Source organism: Anoplolepis gracilipes, chromosome 11, assembly GCF_047496725.1.
Source record: "Anoplolepis gracilipes chromosome 11, ASM4749672v1, whole genome shotgun sequence".
Taxonomy (NCBI): Eukaryota; Metazoa; Arthropoda; class Insecta; order Hymenoptera; family Formicidae; genus Anoplolepis; species Anoplolepis gracilipes.
In genome coordinates, this window is record NC_132980.1 from 10,073,807 (window position 1) to 10,094,932 (window position 21,126).

Genomic DNA, 21,126 nt, shown 5'->3' on the forward strand with positions numbered 1-21,126 from the left:
TAAAGAAAATGGGTCGTGGATCATAGTTTCTCGGCGACTTTACGTTACATGCTCTACGTGCCACAGGATGCTTTTTAATATTATACCGGTAAAAAGAGAATGTTACGCCACGTTCTTATTTTAAATAAGAAAATTTAATCTTGCATATCTCGTTTGTACGTAAAAGATTTCGCGGGTTAGGTCGTAATTTTATACGGCCTTTAAAAACTGCTCGTCTCCCTCTTCTTTTCTATACAACACCTCTTCTCGCGAAAAATGGCGAAACCCTTTCATAAAGCAACACGAATTCCTTTACCTCCCGCCTCAATTTATTCCTTCTCGAACACACTTTTCGTATAGCTCGCACGATTGGCAGACACTTTCGAGATGGTGCAATCATGCCAAAATAAAGAAAATACATCTTCTCGCCTGAAAATACGAAAAAGAAACGATAGGAAACGATATCGCGCGAGTTTCATCCACGTCACATCGCGCAGAAAGTGTGTTTTCGTTGTTATTCGTAGGGGACAACGTAGAAATAATATTTACCTCACTGCATATATAACGTCAGATATAAACGTAGATTTAAGCTTTATCGCGCTATACGAGCGCTATAGGTACCCTTGTAACTATAGCCCGCGCTTTATATAGTCACTTGCATAGAAATTATCGCGCTCGCATTATCTCGAGGTATAGCGTTTACACCTCGGTGAACTAACACGACGAATGCGTCATTGATAGGCTGCCACAACGGTCTACTGTTATACTTATTATACAAAAACCTACAATATACATTGCTCGGAATAAACACATCACTCTACCTCTGTGTTTTCAAGAAATAAATTACGTTAGAAAAAGAAGAAAAAAAAAAATATAGTACCTTTCGTGATAACTTGCGTCAAAGATTGAGAAATATTACGTGTATGAATCTTTGGAGGGATGCTTATTACTTTATCGAAATAGACCTTCGGAGAAATGTCTTACTGAAATGACACGGCTCTCGCGCAAAGTCAGGGTGGAAAAATCGTAACGTCACGCGGGAAATGAAGATCCTCGAGGAATGCGATTGGCTATACAAAGGAACGACCGATTTTCGCAATAAAGTGGCAGCGCTATCCTGCCGCCAGACAGGCGCTTCCGGCATGACGAGCTCGAAAATGCGCACAATAGTAATTCGTCACACAACGGACGAATAGCCGAAACGGTTGCATCGCGCGGGTCACTGAAATTCCAGCGGAAATGATTCCGCGAACGTCCGTCCGACCCGCTGCCGTCAAGCTCCAACAAATGTAATCCTCTTACAGACCGTTTCTGAGTAGTTACATGAAAGATGCGGTGTAATTATGCTCAACCGTACGTCTGACGTTGAACCGACGACTTCTTGAGCGACGAAGGAGCTCGAGATGGAAATAATTAAATCAGCCTGATATTAGTATAATACATATTATTTACATACGTAATTGAGAACGCAGAAGAGAGAAATTAATTATATAACGTAAAATTACCTCCAAGTTTGAGACCAATTTCTCTCGTAACAATGTGAATTATATTGTAATTTCTTCATTCTTTGTATGTTTGCGTGCGTTTGCGAAACAGGAAAAGAAGACGAAGGCGAAGGCGAAGGCATGGATGCGAAAATGTCGGGGGGTGAAAAAAAATAAGGGGAAATGGAAAGCTGACATAAAGACAAAGGGCGGAGGAGATGGAGTTTGCGAGGCGGGTGACGCAACCCCCTTCTTTCGCGACACGCTGCCACGTACAGACGCACGCGGGCTGACTTAAAAGGAATTTACGTGAGCCAAACTTCTTTGTCGTGTAGCAAGCCGCGAAATGGTGTATCCAAGACGACAGATTTTTTTTTGTCGCTCCCATGTTGTTCTCGTAAAGATGCCGCTCGTTCAGAACTCTACGCGCCCGGATAAGAAAACCGAGAGGGTGTACGATGCGTACCGTTGCTTACAAAGCGAAATGCGTCACAGAAGAACAATAGAAGACAGGTATGAATTCATAATGAACTGCGAAAGCAATTAGTTTTAAATTGATTTTGAATTAACGAACAACAAAAGCAGGACATTCGAGTATCTTACTCAAATTAAACGCGCGACTTATTTACAGACTTGTAAAAACCTATTTTTCAAAATCTTCGAATCAAAGGAAAAATGAGAAAGAAAATTTAAAAATATATTATAAAGAAGATACAACAATTATTCTAACTATATAAAATTATAATCAATCAATCCGTTATAATGTCGTACGGAACGTCGTTTCGTCCATTCAGCATGAATTTCATGCAGAAATATCAACAAGAACTGAGTTTTTCGATGCTTGAAGTTTTAGTTTGAAAGCTAGCTCAGAATTCGCTACTTCGACCGACACTGTAGTTACGTGTTAATCCGAAGATTTTGACGATTAGCAGCGAGAGATCGGGAAAGCGATGAAGGGGGGTTAGGGGCAGCGGAAACGTAATTACAAATTCAGAGGCCGTCGTCACGTCGACAAGGTGACAAGTTCCAGTTATCGAGGTTTCAAACGGACCACCTGTTTTCCCGCTCCTCGTAACCTTACTCGACCTGACATTCCATTACAGTAGATGAAATGCTCGGACGATAGATGTGCAAGTAAGCTCATCTCTCGTCTAATCGCGATGCACTAATATCTAAACATGTTTTAAACGTCAAATATGTTTTTTTTTTTTCAATATTATTTAAAGTGATGTAAAATAAATTAAGAAAAAAAAAGCACTAAAATATTTTTTTTTTTTTACAACTATCAGTATATTTTATAATTGCTTGTAATTTCTTCTAATAGTTCTTTTGCAAAGGTCAACAATAACTCACGGTACGCGTCATCGACTCCTATCCACGTCCCATTTTTTAACGTGCGCTTTTGATTTAAGGTCGACACGACAGCTCGCTCGTACAATGGACAACATCAACGAAAGCATTCCTATCTCGATTATTTCATTTTATTTTTTTTTCGACGAAGCGCCGACTTTACAACGGATACATCAGCCGGCGCATATTCGGCGGCGTGCGAGCGATGTTTTCCAGCTGGTTCGCTTAACAAATAGATATATAACGACATATAAATGAATGAAATTTTCGCGCGAAATTCGCGTTAGATTGGAAGCAATAATTTCGCCCCGAATTCTGCCAGACAGTTATTTCATCTGCATTCTTTCTCAATTTATCGCCAATAATTTCTTTCCATTCAAATACGTTTCCGGACAACGTTCGAAGCCCCCCATTTATAAGCAATTTACAATATCAAGGCTGCAAAAAACAATTATCTATACATTCCTACGCGGGAGAGAAAATGCTTACGAAACAAAAAAATTTCCTTTTTCTTTCCTTTCCTGTAAATTAAATTTTATATCGCATTGTATCATTTTCTTATGAAAAACATTTTTGTGACGTGGAAACGCACACATAATAGAAAAGACCCGGCATATCGCGCGAGCGCAACTTACGTCATCGCTCGTCCCGCCGTGAAAACGAACGTCGCGTGTCAGCATGCGCGAGACTACGCACGTCAGAGTCGCCGGGTAACTACGTTAAGCATACGCGATGCACGAAGCGCGTATTTCGGGAATATTCGAGAGAGAGAGAGAGAGAAATATCGGGGGGAGGGGGGAAGCTGCTGGCACCCGATGCGGCGCGTTAATGACAGGAAACCGGCAATATGAACTTGACGGCTCGGTACCGCATCCCGCACCGCAGTAACGTACCGACAAACCACAGGGCTTCACCGTCGTGGCCCCCTCGCCATCGGTTTCTGTCACTATCTCCCGTTGCTGCGCTAACCCCCGTTGACTCGGTTACCTCACCCTCGTCATTAACCGTCGCTCTTGTCGAGACGAACCGCGCTTCAAGATATATCGCGAGCGCGGGTGACCCAAAGTAAATAAACGCGTGTATCGATTTACGGCGCGATAATACCACTTGTCGTCTAAACGCGGATATTATGTATATGAAGTAATTTAAAAAAAATTAACAGAATTAAGGGTCGAGTAAATCGAAAGACACTTGAATGTGACACGTGAGAGCAGATTGGGGGATCGATGTCGCAATCGCCCGAGAAAAAACAGCTTTCATTTGGTGTAACCACTCGTTAGCGCGAAATTACAGTGCCCTCGCGCCTTGCAATTATCTTCAATATCGCGACTTTCAGTTTTCTCCCTTTCTCCCTTTCTCCGTCGCATCCCCGTCGTTTACGACGCCGGCGTTAAATTGGAACGCGGTTAATTATCATCTGTGAGAACGGCGGGAATTAGACATTCGCTTTCTATCGCGCCGACTCCATTCAGCAGAAGAGTTGCGGTCAAGCGCGGAAAGTATCTCGTAAAATGGAGTGTATAAGTATCTAAGTACATGTGCTAAATGGATTATACGCGATAAACAAGTTCGAGGATGATGATATAACAGAAACATAATTATTATTAATAAATACGCCAACAAAAGGGTTCAATTTTTTTCACATCCATAAAGACTTATCATTATATGACAGTTGGTCAAAATTTCAGTACACGTATTTGTGTGCATATATATACGTATATGCTTCAAGTTTTTTTTTTTTTTTTTTTGTAAAATCAGCTTTTTTATAAAACATTCCATCTGCACAGATCAACATTTGATAAAAAAGCTAGGCTTTTTGTAAAATGGCTGAATTGTGATAAAGCTTGCAATGTACTATTCCTATAATTGTAAAAGCTCCATTTAATATCCATCTAGAAATCTGACCTCAAAACGTTATTCAGAGTTGAACATCGTGCACTTATGATAAATTAAATGAAAATAATTAGCGGCTCTACTTTTTCCCTTGTTCAACATTGCTGCATGGATCTATAGACGAATAAGCTAAAATGCAGCGGATGTTGCGAGAAATACGAGACGTGTGCGTGTGTGTGTAGGTGAGACAACGAGGGAGATATATATAAAAGAGAATGAGACGAAACCGCCCGTAGCGAGGATAAAGGTAAATCCTCAGCCACCTGACTCTAACTAACGTCATTTAGTAATTAGATACGTAGACCACATGCCTCTTGAAGTTGCGTGTGTGAGCGAGTATTACGTTCCGGTATAAGAGAACGACGGTGGAAAAGGAAACTTTGTTCGCAATGGACAATCATCGGCAGTGCCGTTGAGTAATTAATGAGACGTTGGATATAACGCTACGAGAGATACTTTTGAAACGAACATGCCATACGCAGATTATCACGTCACGTTACCGACTTTGGCGAATTAATTAATAAATTAAAGCAAATTAATTAATACTGATATTAAATTTGTCTTTATCTCGAAAAATGACGGATCTCGAGAATGACAATGGTTCTCGAAAATCATAACGGAAGTTGAGAATACGAGATTACGCAATATCTCGCAAGTTTCGAGCCAATTTTTTATACCATGAAAAAACCTTTTTTTATATCATGAAAAAACCTCTTTTATACCATGATTTCCTAACACGAACTAATATGATGTCATTTATTGATTAAAAGCGTATACCGAGCGTGTATAATCGCGAAAAATTTTACAAGAAAAAAAATTATACATATACACCAAATATTTAAAAACACACATGAGATATAATATGACTATTTTAGAAATAAAATGCCCATATTGTTTATAAAAGATTGTAGAGTAACAACTTTGTGACGTGATAGATTCGGAAATACTATTAGAATACAAAAATAATGTGGAACAAGTATGGCCGATTAATCGACATTTTTCGCTTCATCGATCGCCGGTAGAAAATTGCTCCGTCCTTCGGTTACATTCGAAGCAATTGCACAATATTTTCCTACGGGCATAATAAAGCGTCATTTTTTTGCTCCAAAAGAAGATACCCCCTCTTTTCAGTATCGCCTTCGAGCAAGCTATCGATCGAAATGCGATAACATGCAGGATTACTTGTATCGTTTTAAAACGGCGCGATAATAGCAATCAGAGAATAAGCAAGAAATATTTTGATGAAGATTAATATCATTATTATTATTATCATTATTGAATACATTGTTGTTTGCGAAAAAAATTTCTGTTCTCGTAGAGCTTGAAAAACAACGCGTTATAAAACAGCATTCACAGTATCTTGCATATTATATACACTTTCCTTTCTCTTTATTTTTCTTCGTACCAAATAAACATATCGCGTTGCATAAATAAAGCACAAACCGGTAGCAAACGGTCGCATCTAATGGCAAAAGTGTAAGCTATATATAAACCGATATCGGCCACGAAAATATTCCACGGAGTGACTGACACGCACGGAGTGGGTTGAAAATATGAGGTGACGTCACGTCTGGCTGTATCCTCCCCCTCTGCCGCCGTGTAAAATCTAGGATGAATTGCGGTGAGCGTGTATCGTAAGTGGCACCGTACGTACGTAAAGACTCGACGATTCGCGGTAAGGTGGCTAACGATAATTTCTAGCCGGCGTCACGTGCCGGCGATATAAATCACATCCCTCTTCCCCGCCTACGCTCTCCCCGCAACCCCGTCGATTCCTCCTCCTCGGCAGCGAACTTGCCCCTGCAATTACCTAATACGTCCGCCGCGTTATCCCTAGACACCATCGGCGCGAACCAACCCTCTCCCTCATCCCGCGTACTATCCATCGACTATCCGACCACCCTCCGACCAACCCCGCAGGCCGCTAACTTACGTCCTGGCGTCCAATAATAGATCTAGACAGCCGCAGCTTGTGATGGATTCCCCTAAATCACCGCGTCGTTCGTCGACGAGGGGGAATTGCGCGTCGCAACCCCTTTATTAGTACAAGAGAGAGAAACGGACGACTCTGGAGAATTGTCACTAGATCGATTCTCTCTTGCGTAAAATAGCATCACGTCGATGGCAAAATCTTGCAAAGTTTTATATAGTAAAATACTTTTTTAAAAAAATTATTTTTTTAAAGACAATTTAATTTTTATTTATTTATATTATTTATTTGTTATATATACGAGAAAGGAAGAAGAGTTAAAGAAACAATTATTGAAAATAACTTTACTTGATAAGTTGAATATGAAAATAAAATATTAATTGCGCACTGTTTTTATATTACATTAAAAGAGATTTGGATTCTCTTCTTTTGGAAACAAATCTTGACATTTTGTATGCAAATGAAAATGTCTTTTTTAAAAAATAAAATAAAAGTGAGATCACGAGTTACATTTTCCGTCATACTTTTCGCACGTTGAACTTTTCCTGTAACATTGCATCCAATTTTGTGTATTCATATCATTATGATAAAAACATCCCTAACATCAATAACCATCAGCATTTTTTACATTTACAATTTTTAAAATTGTTAAATTTAAAAAAATATCGAAATCTCCCGCATTGTCGAATGTCCGCGAACTATGTCGTAGAAAATATCTTGAAAATATTGCTAGAGTCAACGTTTATCTATTTTATAATGTTCACAATATATCGTTGCTTCGCATCGTTCGAGAAGCGATTCAAAGCGAACGGTACGACATATCGAAATTAGAATTCGCTTCTCGTATTTCCGCGGACACTTTTTCGAGAGGTGGAGAAACGTCCCGACGTGACGTCGTTGCGGTAAACCGATAAGCCCACGTCTCGAACATGTCGTGGGGTTACTTTCGTCGCCGTCGGACATCGGTAAGCTAATGCCGGGACACGATCGATCCTTTAAGTAGAACGCAGAAGAGAGGCCGCGTAATCCCATGGAAACTCTTTCTCACGTGTTTCTACCCCGCGGTCATGCGAAACTATTCCTGATACTAAGTATATGTCAGAAGTATCTTTCGCTCTCTCTCTCTCTCTCTCTCTCTCTCTCTCTCTCTCTCTCTCGTTCTATCTATCTATCTTTTCTGCTCTTTCGTACCATTTGCCGTGCTACGATAGGTACTTCCGTTACTTCGCCTGCAGGATACATAACCGGGATATTCGGAGTGCATTTCCCAGCCTCGAGGAAACGTAGGTATATGGCTACGAGGCTCGCGGAAACTCGCAATTTTCGCCTTTAAGAGGAAATATCATGGGAAATGATTTCGAAGTAAAACCTCAAATGATTCCGACTTTTGCATGATATTGAAATGTTACAGATTTCTCCTATAAAATCCGTATAATCTTTTTCTCATCAAAAAATCGCGTCTATTTCATTTATCTTCTGAAAATACAAGGTATATTCATTTTCCGAGAAAAAAATAACTATTAAAAAAAAACCCTGGAAACGATTTTTTAATAAACTCAATTTGAAATAGAAATAGAGGATTGCAAATGAATGCAGAGGTGTATCGATTTAAATGGCACAATATGCAGCTGATACTATAAGTGAGTTATTGCAGTGTTATCCCAACAAAAAAATACAAAACAAGTAGACAGATACAAACAAACGTACACGTGTTTTTGTCTAACAATGTTATAGTATTAATTATTTTCACTTTCTCGTCATCGCAATTAAGAACCGATCGCTTCGTTCAACGATAATCCGAAAATTAAAAAAGTACACACACAAAGGTGTACACAAGATGCAATCTTTTATTCTGCTTCAGATTGCCGAAATTATCTATTAATTATCTAATTAATTCTAGGCGATTCTAGGCGCATTTAAAAAGAAACGCGCCGCCCATCTCTTTCGTAGAGAGAGCGAAGATTCGAAATTCACTGACTACGCTAAAAATTCACTGTAACGTTTATCCGTTCAAAATCGAATTACCAATTTCCGCTCAACCAAGCCCGGAGAAACACCACGCTATTCGTCGTGCGAGCAATTTTTTACGTCAAGTAAGCCGCGAAAATTTGCTCGTAGTTGTATCACCGTTCGTATATCTTTCTTTCCGCGTACTTTCGCATCTCTCAAACTGGGGCCTTAAGGGAATATATATATGCGTGAGGAAAAATATTCCATCATTTATGTTAATTTTTTACACGTAACATATATGTATGTATATATACATGTATGATTTATGTATATATATTTTTCGAAATTTTCTTGACTTAAATTAAATATTCTTATATGCATCGGGATGCACCTATATACATATACATATAAGAAAAAGTTTGAGAAAAAGCCTATCTTAGGACACACAATTGCACATCGAAAGCATCGCTTGTCTCGCAAGCCTCGGGCCATGTCTTCAATACTGCATTACGATATCATCCCCTCCCTATTCTTACTCGTATCTTCTTGCACTCACGTCCTCGATCTTCCTCTCTTTTACGGCTCCCAGTTTCGTATACGACAGAACTGCACTCGAAGGCAAAAATATGCAAGACGCATGATGGAAGACGATCCTCGAGAACGAGATCGAAAGTAGGCTCGCGATGTGCATAAAAGGAAGCGAAACGAGATTCGTGTTCTCTCTTTGAGAAGGCAAGAGAGAGAGAGAAAGAGAGAGAGAGAGAGAGAGAGAGAGAGAGAGACATGAAGATGGAGAAAGAACATAGGTGTTCCTTTTCGAGCGCTCTTATCCTCCGTCGTGGAAACTCTATTACACGGATTTGGGTCGCGCGTCGCATTATGCAGATCGCTCGAGTCGATCCGCGTGTAAGCTCTCGTTACTTACGGATTTTAATTACATCGCGCCTCGTGAGCTTATCGAAAAGCTGCCGCTCGGCGAGGTATTATTATGCTTTATACGGTTAGTCTATAACAAAGACGCGGCAAGCTAATGGTGTCGTAAACGCGTTTTTCACGAAAAAAAAAAAAAATAATAATAATAACAGAATTGAACGTATAAAAAGTAGCTGAAAAACATTTTGACATGTGGAGTATCTCAACACATTAATAATATTTAATAAAATTTATAAAAGCTGAAATGATTATTATGACAAATGGATATAATTGAATGAGCTATCGTGGCGAATTTGAAAAATGATTCTTCTCGCAAATTGTGCGCAGATAAAGTAGATTTTATATGCAACATTAGATTTAAAAAGCTTTATTTTGAAAAAATATCAAATTATTTTTCAGTATTATATAATATAAAATGTAATAAAAAGAAAACAGCATTTATTATCACATCTATTAAATATATTATTAATTATTTATATTGTATTATATATATATATATATATATATATATATATATATATCCAATAATGTACAAAATAAAAAAATGAAAAATCTTTTTCAGTTTATAAAATATTAATCAGTTAATATAGAATTATTATTTTTCCATTGAAACACATCGAGATGTTCCGGCAAATTATCTCTCATTCGTTGTACGTAATTTATTTTTGTTTAAACTAAATTGTGCGTCCCATCGTAAAACTTTACGATATTCAGTCAACGCCAGATGCCCAACGAACGGAAAACTTTTACGTACATAAAGTCTTCGAACAAATTATCAAATGGGTCACCGACACGTCGGACAATTTACCCCAGCCGAGTCGCTCTTTTCGCAATTCACCCCGTCGCGAGTTTTTTATTCCGCATCCGAAGAAACATGACCCGGCACGTAGAATGTCGTCGATAAAATGGTGTCGCGCGAGGCGGACAAGCATCCACCGTTGCAGAAACCCCGTTGCTTTGTCGGCTCGTAAAGAAGAGGATCGGTGTGTCGATGGCGAAATCCAGCGCGCATCGAACTGCGGCCCGAGATCGGGCGCGACCCTCGCTCGTAAAATCCAAATTCGACGGATGCTAGCAAGCAGACCCGGACACGTATGACCTGGATATTACGACTTAAACATTCTCATCACATCTGTATCACAGCAATCTTCGTGCATCGCGAAGCATTTATGCGATTCTAAGCGCGAGATTATTAGCGCGTGTTTATTGCTAAATGTGTGAGAGAAAGACATTTGGGAAAATACATCTATTACATCGATTATAACTTGTACATATATGACGCGCGAATAAATTAGAATATATATATAAACATTTATCAAATTAAATTGTATATTGTAATTAATATAAATTGATATATATATATATATATATATATATATATATATGTATATTTTTACAATTTTTATTTATTACGATATAAAATTTAATTTGATAAATGTATTTAATAAATAAACTTAATCTATTTCTCTTTTCATTAATTATATTTTCTGTTTAACAATTTGAAATTTGTATTCTACATTCAATGTATTATTTTGTTAGTCGGTCACTACCTTATACAGTCAGTTTTTTTCTACGTACAAAATGTCTAGAAGGGTAGAAGGAGTCGGACAGAATGCCGACTAATCGGAAGCGTCATCAAGTGAGTAGTTCTGCAGGAACTCTCGAATTCCCGAAGAAAGACGAGTAACGTGCGCGAGCGAGGGTTATGTGACGGTCGGTCAATGCGGTCTCGTAACACAAGCGGTGGTTCTTCGCTACAATTTAACTTGGCACGCGGAGAAGCTGTTGGACGCGAGTTTCGCTGATGAATATACCACGGCAGAGTTTACCGAGCTTATGTGCTCATGTGCGGCTACAACGTTAGCCCGCCGCACATTATGTCACGTATGACGTCAGTCTAATTATGTATACTCAAAACGTGAGGGAGAGAGAGAGAGAGAGAAAATTACCCGTTCTCTGTCATTACAATCCCCATGCATACATGCAATACTTTCGCGCTTTAATATGCAACGGAATGAAAGTGGAAATTCCATCGCGCTCACTTAAAACCAAAATAATATCAGGTGCTCACATTTCAAAACAAGCGGAAATGACGTGTTCTAAAAATAAGCTACCTTATCTTTAAAAAAAAAATCAATTTTTTTTTTTTACTTTCCAAATTCAATTGCTTGTTTGTCTTTTCTTTTCTTTTCTTCAACTACTAAGAAAACGAGTACAAATAGGGAAATTGAGGGTAAAATTCCAGATGTCTGGAAGGAAAATTTCAATTTTTCTCCAGCAAAAATAGATAGAAGATCTTCTATGCTCGTGCCAGCTTCCAGTCGCGGATACGATGTATCGAATTTGGCGACGGCGGGTTGATGCACACGTCACACTTGGTGAACGCGGGTAGGAAGATAGACAGGAAGAGACGTCGAGGAGTGTGAGGGATGAGAGAGGCGAAAAGCACGAAACGGGGGACGCGCGGAGTCACGTGGAAACGATTCTCGTCCGAGAGTTTACGTCCATTTTCATTTCGACGCGTCACCAGCTCTTCACCCGAAGTTGCTCGCCATTCGGCGAATTCGCCGACCGAATATCAGCAACGAGTGATTAAACGGGACGATCGTGATACACGAGACGAGGCAGAGAGGCAGGGAAAGGATTACGTACGTGTGGGAAAAGACCGGTGGTTTCGGGGTCGCTCAAAAGCGACTACGACGTCCAATAATTATCTCCCGCGGCGATCAAACTCCGTTTTGATTAACAGCGGCGTTTCGTTTAGCGCGATGTTACCTTATTTAATTTGCAAATATGGCCTCTAAGATCTATACGAGAACGTTAAATGCGAGAAAAATGGAGAGAAAAAAAAACGAGGACGAACAAATATTCATGTCACAAAGCGTCACTTTTCCGGATGATAAATTGCGTAGTCACTGTCTTTATCTTCTTTATCTTCTTTATTTTCTTTATCTAATTTATCTACTTTATCTACTTTGGGCGCGAGCTAATCATGGCAAAAGCGAAATAAATCAGTCGCGTCATAAAACATTCTCTTACTTCTCTAGTGCTTTCGGCTAATTTGAATAACAATAAAATGCATATTCACAATTTGCTTTAAAACTATTCCGATTTCGTCAGAATCGACGGATTAAAATTATTGCAATTTACTCGTGAGAATAATGTTTGTGTGTCGAATATTAAAGGATATTTAGAAAGATAAATCGAAAAGATGTATTTATTATTTATTTCGCGCCTTAGCTTCCGAATAAAATCGAATCTTCCTCATACGATTATATATCCCGTTCATATCTATGCGTAACATTTCTCACGTAATAAGCGCGTTACATTAATCGTAGAGTGCGAGAAATATTGCGATAACGAACAAAAAAGCAATGTCAAAGTGAGATTTCCATCGAGTGCGCTCCTTCCTCTCTCCCCGAGCGTTTCCGCGCCTTTCCGTCGTCCTGTTGACATTTTTCTCCGAGTCGACGAAAAGAGGAAGAAGCCGTAGATACACTCTGTTGTGGGATAGGATGACCCATTTTATCGGAAATGTAAATACGAAAGAGGCGGCAGAAAGAAAAAGGAAACGAAGAATCCGCATATCGTTACGAAATGAGTCGCGCGTCTCTCGATTCTTCAAAACGCTCGAAACGAGGCACTTAACGTAATTGCTTTACTTAACGAGATGCGAAAGCAATTGTCATTGACAAACGTTACCGTTACCGGTAGCGGCTTGAATGATTGTAATGTCAATATAAATTTCTCACATTACTAATTATTTTAACGGAATTTTTTTTTTTTTTTTTTTTTTTTTTTTAGAAATACAAGTGTCTCTACAGCGTTCCAATTAATTTTATGTACCATTGATTGTCTTTACGGTTTTATCTTTAAAAAAATCATACATGTGCGGAATTTCTTTGAGTAATTTTATAATTTGAGTCAATTTTATGATGTGAGTATTTGCGAATGATTACATTGGTCTTTATTAGAAGGAGAATATTCAATAAAATTTTACGTAAAGTATAAATTTCGAACTTACAATAACATATAGATTGATTGATTGATTGATTTAGCAAGAAAAGCGCAATTTTTTCACTGCAATGTCAAACGATTTTTTTCTCGCGAAATATGTAAGAAAGGAGATATGAGCGACGTCTCGCTGGTTTAAACGTCGTAAAATCGCAACTCTCGCGCAAATCCGGAGAGCACGTAAATCTTTGCCGGTGCATTCGAACGACCCGTCAAGAAGGCGTAACGACCGTTCTTGGCAACTTCTCGAGCGCGACGTAAGCTCCATTCATAGGAAACGCGAACTGCGAATAACCGCGGAATATTCAGTGAAACTCAAAGTATCTACAGTTCGAGAACGGTGATTGATTTTTAATTCAACTCGCGGTGATATCGAATAAGATATTTTGCGCTCGCGCACGAAATCGATTATCAAATAAGATATCTTTTTAAGCTGAAATTATTTCTCGACGCGGAATCTCGGCGCGCACGTAGATAGGTAAATAAGTAGGTAGATCGTGGTAGAACAAACTTTGCAAATCCCTTTTGATACGCCTCATCTTGACTCCCACATACTTGACTACGCGCAGCAAGTTTCGCGCTCCAACAACTGCGGCTCGAAATTACACGTGCGCCAATTAAACGCGCACGACGTGCGTGCGGGAAAGAGAAAGAGAAACGGAGACTGTAAGATATCGGTAACATCTTGCCGGGAGCGATAATGTGATTCTTTCGCTACGTGCTCGACGAGGCGCGGCAAGTCGAGAGCACGAGGGTGGAAATAAGACGGTAGGAGGCCGAAAGAGAAATACTCGAGGAAGAGCTGGAAAACGCGAAACGAAAATTAGGTTCGACGACGACAACGACAACGACAACGACAACGACAACGACGAGACGCCGATGATCCGATCAGGTGGAAAGGATGGGTAGATTTGTTCGGGATTCTCGCGATCGCGGGATGTCACGTCGCGATGCGGGACACCCTCCCTGAAAATCCGCGTCTCCTCTCCACTCCTCCGTTTCTCTTCTCTCGCTCGACACCTGTCGATCGAAGGATTAAAGAGGATGCCCCCGTAGACGCGGGATTTAAAGCGCCATCCGCCCCCTCCCTGCTTTCCCTCTGTCACCATTATCCCGCGAAACGTTTACCGAGAGGCGAAGAGAAAGGAGCGAGAGCGTGAACGGAGGTGAATTCGCGGCGCTCGGGTTTTCGGTGAGGATACTCCTTCTCCTCCTCCTGTTTACACGGCAAACGTAGGAAGTAATTCATCGTGGCTCGTCGCGACTAAATCCATTCCTCATTCACCGCCTTCTCTTCTATCCTACGCCCGAGAGAGTATTACTCTCGTGCCCTCGTAGTAAGTACCCTCGTTACTCGACTGGCGGAGGGTTCGTTACCTCGAGAAACCCCCCTGAGAGCTTTGTCTTCGGTGACACGCCAGAGTACGCGGATACTCGGGATTCCCGTCGGGTGTCTCGCCATTGTCAAGATTGCGAATATAACACTCGAGATGTGAAACCGGTAACTGATTTTCGCGCAAAATTATAATTGCAAGTTCTTATTATTAGAGATTTTACGGGCAATTTTTATATTTTAAAAGCTAATGAACCACGCTGTTATCGACATATTTTTTTTCAAATCAAGAAGATAAAACGTGAATTATAAAATTAATCTCCACAATATCTTGCGATGATAATTGCTATGGATGAAATAAAAGGATTGCAATGGAGCGAAATTTTCCAATTTTATCGTCGAATAATTATAACCATGAAAAAGTAGACTAAAGACCAACCTTGAGCGGTGCGTGTTCCTCGTGTCAACGATTAAGCGAAGAAAGGTAAACTCACCATAGTGTCTTTGATATGATCAACTGGTTGCAGCAGGACCGCCGTAGTGCCGAGTGTCCTGTGATGCTGCTGTTGTTGCTGCTGATGCTGCTGCTGCTGCTGCTGATGGTGGTGTTGATGATGATGGGGGTTGCAGTTAGCAACGATGTTACAAGAACAGGTACAGGCGAGATTGCAAGCCTGCTGAGCACCAAAGAGATGTCCTACCAGCCCCGGGGTGATCGTTGCTGCCGCCGGATTGTTGATGCCGTTTAGCAGGGGCGGGGGCAGGGGCACCGCACCACCCGGGACGAACGGGTACGAATGATAATACGTGGTGATGGGAGAAATACGTGCCTCGTCAGCGCCGACGACCGTCTCGGCGAGCCAGGATTTGCCCGGGGATGCAGAATGCAAGAAGAGATTGCGATTTGCCGCGGCCGCGAACGACTGTTGCAGGCCCCAGAGGGTCCGCGCGCGTTCCTGTGAGTTCCAGCAGGCACGTTCCAGCGACGCGGCCTGGCAGCGAGCAGTTTCCGTTTTGCACGAGCGACTCCACTCGAACGAGGGCCACCACAGCTTGAACGAGTAATATCCTCCCTTGTCCTCTCCCCTTGACCGGTCCCCCCCGTTCAGGGACGCTCGTCTTCCTCGTGTATCTCTTATTTTCGTTGTTTCCACGTCGTCGTCGTCGTCGTCCCCCCTTCTTGGGACAGGACGCTCGACCGACCTGTTGGTTTCCCTTCCTCTCGGCAATCGGCCGATTTCTCGTTACGACGAGTATTACGCCGACAGAACAACGAAGAGAGAGAGAGAGAGAGAGAGAGAGAGAGAAAGAGCGATCGAGATGGCGATCGCGATTGATCGGCGAATAGTCGTCCGGACGTGCGTTCGATAATAGCCTCCTTGACTAGTATAAGATCGCGATAAGACTTTGGTATCGTACGTAGAGACGAGATTATATCGAACAGACTGAACTCTACTTTTTTTACGAGCTATACACACATACACACGTAAACACGTACACACGCGCTATTCTTATGAATATCGGATACAACAACGTGATTTAAGCGCTATCTACACGTGCGAGATCGAGACAGAGGAGATCCTTAAGTCATGTATATGCGAGAGAGTTTTATTTTCTAAAACTAGCGGCGAACGCGAACGCGTGCGTCGACAGTAGCTCTGGATGATTGTCAATGTATTGTGCTATCAGTGTGTTTGTGTGTGCTATGTGTGCGTGTGTGTGTATGAGTGAGTGGAGGGACGAAAAACAGTTACAACCACGCGTTAGGGGAAGTTATCCGCGCGGAGTAGGGACGAGTAGTGACGGACAGAAAGAGAGGGGAATTTAACGCGTGCGGATTAAATATGTACTTAGAGTGCGGAAGAGGCGCGAGAGAGAGAAAGAGAGACAGAGAAACAAGCTCGTCTCCCGCTTCGCGCGATTCTCTTGCTCGTACGTGTAATTGAAACGACGTAGGTATACGAAATTTTTTTTCCTCCTTTTAATCCTCTCCTTTTTTTTCTTTTTCTTCCTCCCTTTACATTAGTTCCTTCTACTAATTCGAATGTTATTCTATCGAAAAAAAAAACAAAAAAAAAACAGGTGATACACCTCGAGATTACGCACTAAGAGAACTAGCTGAAAATGATTGTCACGAAGATTGACAGAGAGCAGTCCTATTGCCAGACCAGGGAAAGAGATTCTCAAATTTCTCCTTTATTTTCTAATTGGCCTGAATCTCTTATCGCTTATTTTTTTTTCTAATCCTGCTTCAAGGATTCAAATCACGCATTAACGACTCTCGCGGTGCGTTGATTGGATATGTACGAGAGTTATATACGTACAAATGTATGTATATAAGTGTAAATATATATATATATATATATATATATATATATATATGTGTGTGTGTTTGTATATATATGTATATATATATATATATCGATTGTGTGTATATATATATATATATATACTATATAGATATTGATATAGAGCGTGTACGCACGTAGAATCGGTACAGAGGCTGTAGATCACATAAAGACACGAAAGTCGATCGCTCGCGACCTCTTATTTCGTAATAGACACGTACATTACTCCGCTTTGACCGAGAAAAAGTCGCAGATACTTCCCTTCTCTTTCCCTCGATATGTCCCAATCCACTACAGTTACAATTGATTGTCTTGACGCGATTCTCTTTGTTCCTCGACGGTCACCTACGACGGCAGATGACGCGATTGTTTATTAATCTCTTTTTTTTTTTTCCCTATATCATTAAACTTTATCTTTAAATCTAATTACTTATCAAGACGCGTTTTACACGCATACGTACCTAGAAAAAAAAATAGCCGAAACTCTCCCTTTTATTACTCGATCTCTCTTAAGTCTCGCGCGAGGTTACTCTCGATAATTTAACGTCCGAACGATTATCATTTAGAAATGACTTATTAATTAACGATATTCTTAAATCGCCTGGGCGAAAAACATCTCTCTTTTTGCCGCTTTCTTCTTTCCTTCTTTCTCGATCGCTCTTACTCGAGACTGTCGGCGGAAGAACCGCTAAAATCGCGCGAGAACAGTTGCGTGGTCGGTCTCGCGTTTTTTTCTTTCCTTTTTTTTTTTTTTTTTTTTTTTTTCAAAGATATGTATTATCTAATATCGAGATTCCTCGATTATCAGGGGGGGACTTCTCTTATGGAATGTCAATTTCTCGAGATTTTTCGCAGCGGTCTTTCATTCATGTGGCTTGACATATTCTTTCCAGCAGCAATCAGATGGTGATCGAAAGAAAGCCAGGGAAGCGCCGATCAACGGTCCCTCGCGCAGTCAGCTCGGTTTGATTTTTCTCAACGTGTGTGTGTCACGACAACGAGTTAACGACGATGACGACGATGACGACGATGAGAACGACGACGATGACCTTGATCCGCTCGCAATCCAGTCCGGCAAAGCTATCGCTCCAACGATAACCGTGGCTCGCGCTCGGCACACACAGACACACACACACGGACTCAAAGAGAAGAGACAATAGGGCGCGCAGTCAGGGGGCTGCTGCTTTTATGCATGCGTACTCGGCATACAAAGAGAAAGAGACAGAGACAGAGACAGAGACAGAGGGAGAGAGAAAACGAGGGCGAGAGAACGAGGTAGCGTTAAGCGTGTCTGGCAACTGGCAACGTCGATCACGTGGTCTTGTTGGCGCGTTACTTCTTCGCCTTCTCTCTTCTTCGCGTTGCGTTTCTCAGGTCGGTTCTCGTCGCGAGCAAACAGAGACGGCGAACGGTGACGACGACGTGGATGAGGATGACGGTCTGTTCGAGGTCCGTACGCGCGCGTGTTCCGCCCCGGTGGAGACGGAAGAGGATTTAAACCAAAGCCAAGGAACTCGAGTATTCGCGCGAAAGGAAAAAAAGCGAGCGAGGACTGACGTGTGGGTGGCGCGTGTGTGTCTGTCTGTGTGTGCGTATATCGTACGAGCGCTTATGTCGCGGGCCTCGCGCTTTGTGTATGCGTGCGTGGCGTTATGTAGCGATACGTGTGTCGGTATATTGTGAAGGAGTAGCGTGGAGAGGACAGACGTGGCAGAGGCGAAGGAAGAGAAGAAGGAAAGAAAAAAAAGGAGGAAAGAGTGTGTGTGAGTGTGTATGTGTGTGTGTGTGTTCGTGAAAGAGAGAGAGTGTAACTCGGAGGCGGAACGATTAAAGTGCGTCCTACTCGATCGCCTAGCTTGACACAACTGAGGAGCGTCTCTCTCGCGCGGCGCCGCGTAAGCTTCCGCGCCGCCGCCGCCGTCGCCGCCGCTGCCGCCGCCGCTGCTGCCGCCGCCGCCGCCGCTGCCGCCACCATCATCGTCGTCGTCGCCGTCGTCGCCACCGCCGCCACCGCCGCCACCGCTGCTGCTGCTGCTGCTGCTGCTGCTGCCGTTGCCGCCGCTTCCACCGTTGCTGCGGCCGCAGAGTTGGATTACAGCGTATACGCGCCTTTCTCGATCCCCACCGTGCGAACGGTGACGCGGAACCAATGGGGTGCAAGAACCCACCGAGAGAACGCGAGCTCGCACGAGGTCCGTCGAGTCTGCGCGACGGAGGCGGCAAAAGCAGCGGTGGCCGCGCCAGAGTTCTCGTGAGTCTTCTCTCCCTCCCCCCTCTTCCTCTCTCTCTCTCTCTCTCTCTCTCTCTCTCTCGTCGCCTTCTCCACGCCTTCACCGGAGAACTACCACCTTTCTCCCGCGCGAACCCTTCCGACATCCCCGACACGCTTGCTCCCAGCCGATTCCGCCACGCGCGGACGCGTCCATCTGAGAGGCGCCACCGCGATCCCGAAACCGCTCTCTTAAGCTTTCCACCCCGCCGCCACGAAACAGACCCCCGTGTACCGGGGAAGAGGGAGGAGGGGGGGGGGGGAGAATGCGAGGGGAGGAAAGAGCTTGTATTTATTATGCGCCAGAACGGATCCTAGGTCTTCCGTGCGAGCGAGCCAAGATTCTACTCGGTTTCTCTCCGTGAGAGACCACCTGCTATACGTTAGGAAGATTTAAGAAGATGCACTACCCGAGAGATTTCAAATACATTGCATTAATACACATCTTGTTGAATTTCAAATTTTCATCGTTAGCAATTTTTCAACGAAAATATTAATTCGAAATAATAATATACATTATATATTATAACAATATAAAATCTCTGCGCGTGTTAAAAAATTTTCCTATATCGATGTATACGAAATTATCACAAAGATTTGATTTATTATAATTTCAATTATCATATTAATATTAGTAGTCTGGTAGATAAATTCTCAAATAATATACAAGTCGTGGGTAAATGTATATTCCCCTATAAACGAGACATATCAAGATATTCACGTTCATTAACACAGTGAAAAGCGGTTTAACATTTCATCTAATCGTTAATTTTCATTCCATTGAATAATCTTGATTCTTACTGTTCCAAATGCGTAGATATTCTAAAATTGACGTAACAACGGAAACGTTCTCGATAATAATACTCGAGCGAGTCTCACTCGCCGAAGGTAATTAGCATAATAGCCAGAGTTTAAGGTTGAAACATCAGCGAACCCGTTTCTTTTAACGTGCACCGTCATAGCTATAACTATGGTGAGCACCCCTTAACGATAGCGCTCCCCGGGAAAAGTACACTGAAGAAGTTCAATGGATGGCGATAAAGCACCGACGTCGCAAATGGTTGCCTCCACTCAGTCTGGCCCGTTATAGCAGTAGGCCCGCGCTCGCTAAAACAACCGAAACTTTCGCCTAGCGAGTATCCGCGAGTCGAGCAGATGAAAAAGTTTCAGAGACAAATAACGAAGGGGAACGCGTAAACAGAAGCCTCGCGAGTGCATCTGCGAGAATGGGTCGGGTAGAGAGCTGGAATGAGGATTGAGAACGAGGGGGGAAAGAGTGAATCGTTGATTCTCAAGTCGGCGAAGAAAGAGGAAGATATAAGTGCGAAGAGGGAGAGGGTCGCGCATTGCCATTCGTTCGACGAGCGCTCTTCTTCAGCGAGAGTTCAGAGTGTTTGTTCGACGCGGAGATTACTGTTTTCGCGAAGAGAGATAGAAAGACAAAGTAAGAAGAGGAAACATGTGAAGGGACAGAGAAAATCGGAGAAAGGGCGAAAGAGAGAGAAAGAGAAAGAGAGAGAGGCGAGGGAAAAGAGGGATTCGAGTATAATCATCTCCTTCCATTTCGACGTCCTTGACGTCAGAATGGCGGAACCGCCTACCGTAAAGAGTTTCGATGGATTCTTTGGAACCGATTGTTCCAT

General features: G+C 42.1%; 1 protein-coding gene across 16 annotated transcripts in view; it reads right to left on the bottom strand.

Moving 5' to 3' along the window:
• The window catches only part of Heph (polypyrimidine tract-binding protein 1 heph), a 394,763-nt gene that overhangs the window by 192,385 nt on the left and 181,252 nt on the right, over nucleotides 1-21,126 (bottom strand). The window contains exon 1 of one of the 16 annotated variants that reach the window (XM_072902197.1): nucleotides 15,361-19,144. The exons of the other annotated variants lie outside the window; for them this stretch is intronic. Coding sequence (XP_072758298.1) covers nucleotides 15,361-15,363 — 3 coding nt within the window. The 5' untranslated portion in view covers nucleotides 15,364-19,144. Of the gene's footprint in view, nucleotides 1-15,360; nucleotides 19,145-21,126 lie in introns of those variants that run through there. 16 annotated transcript variants of the gene reach the window in all.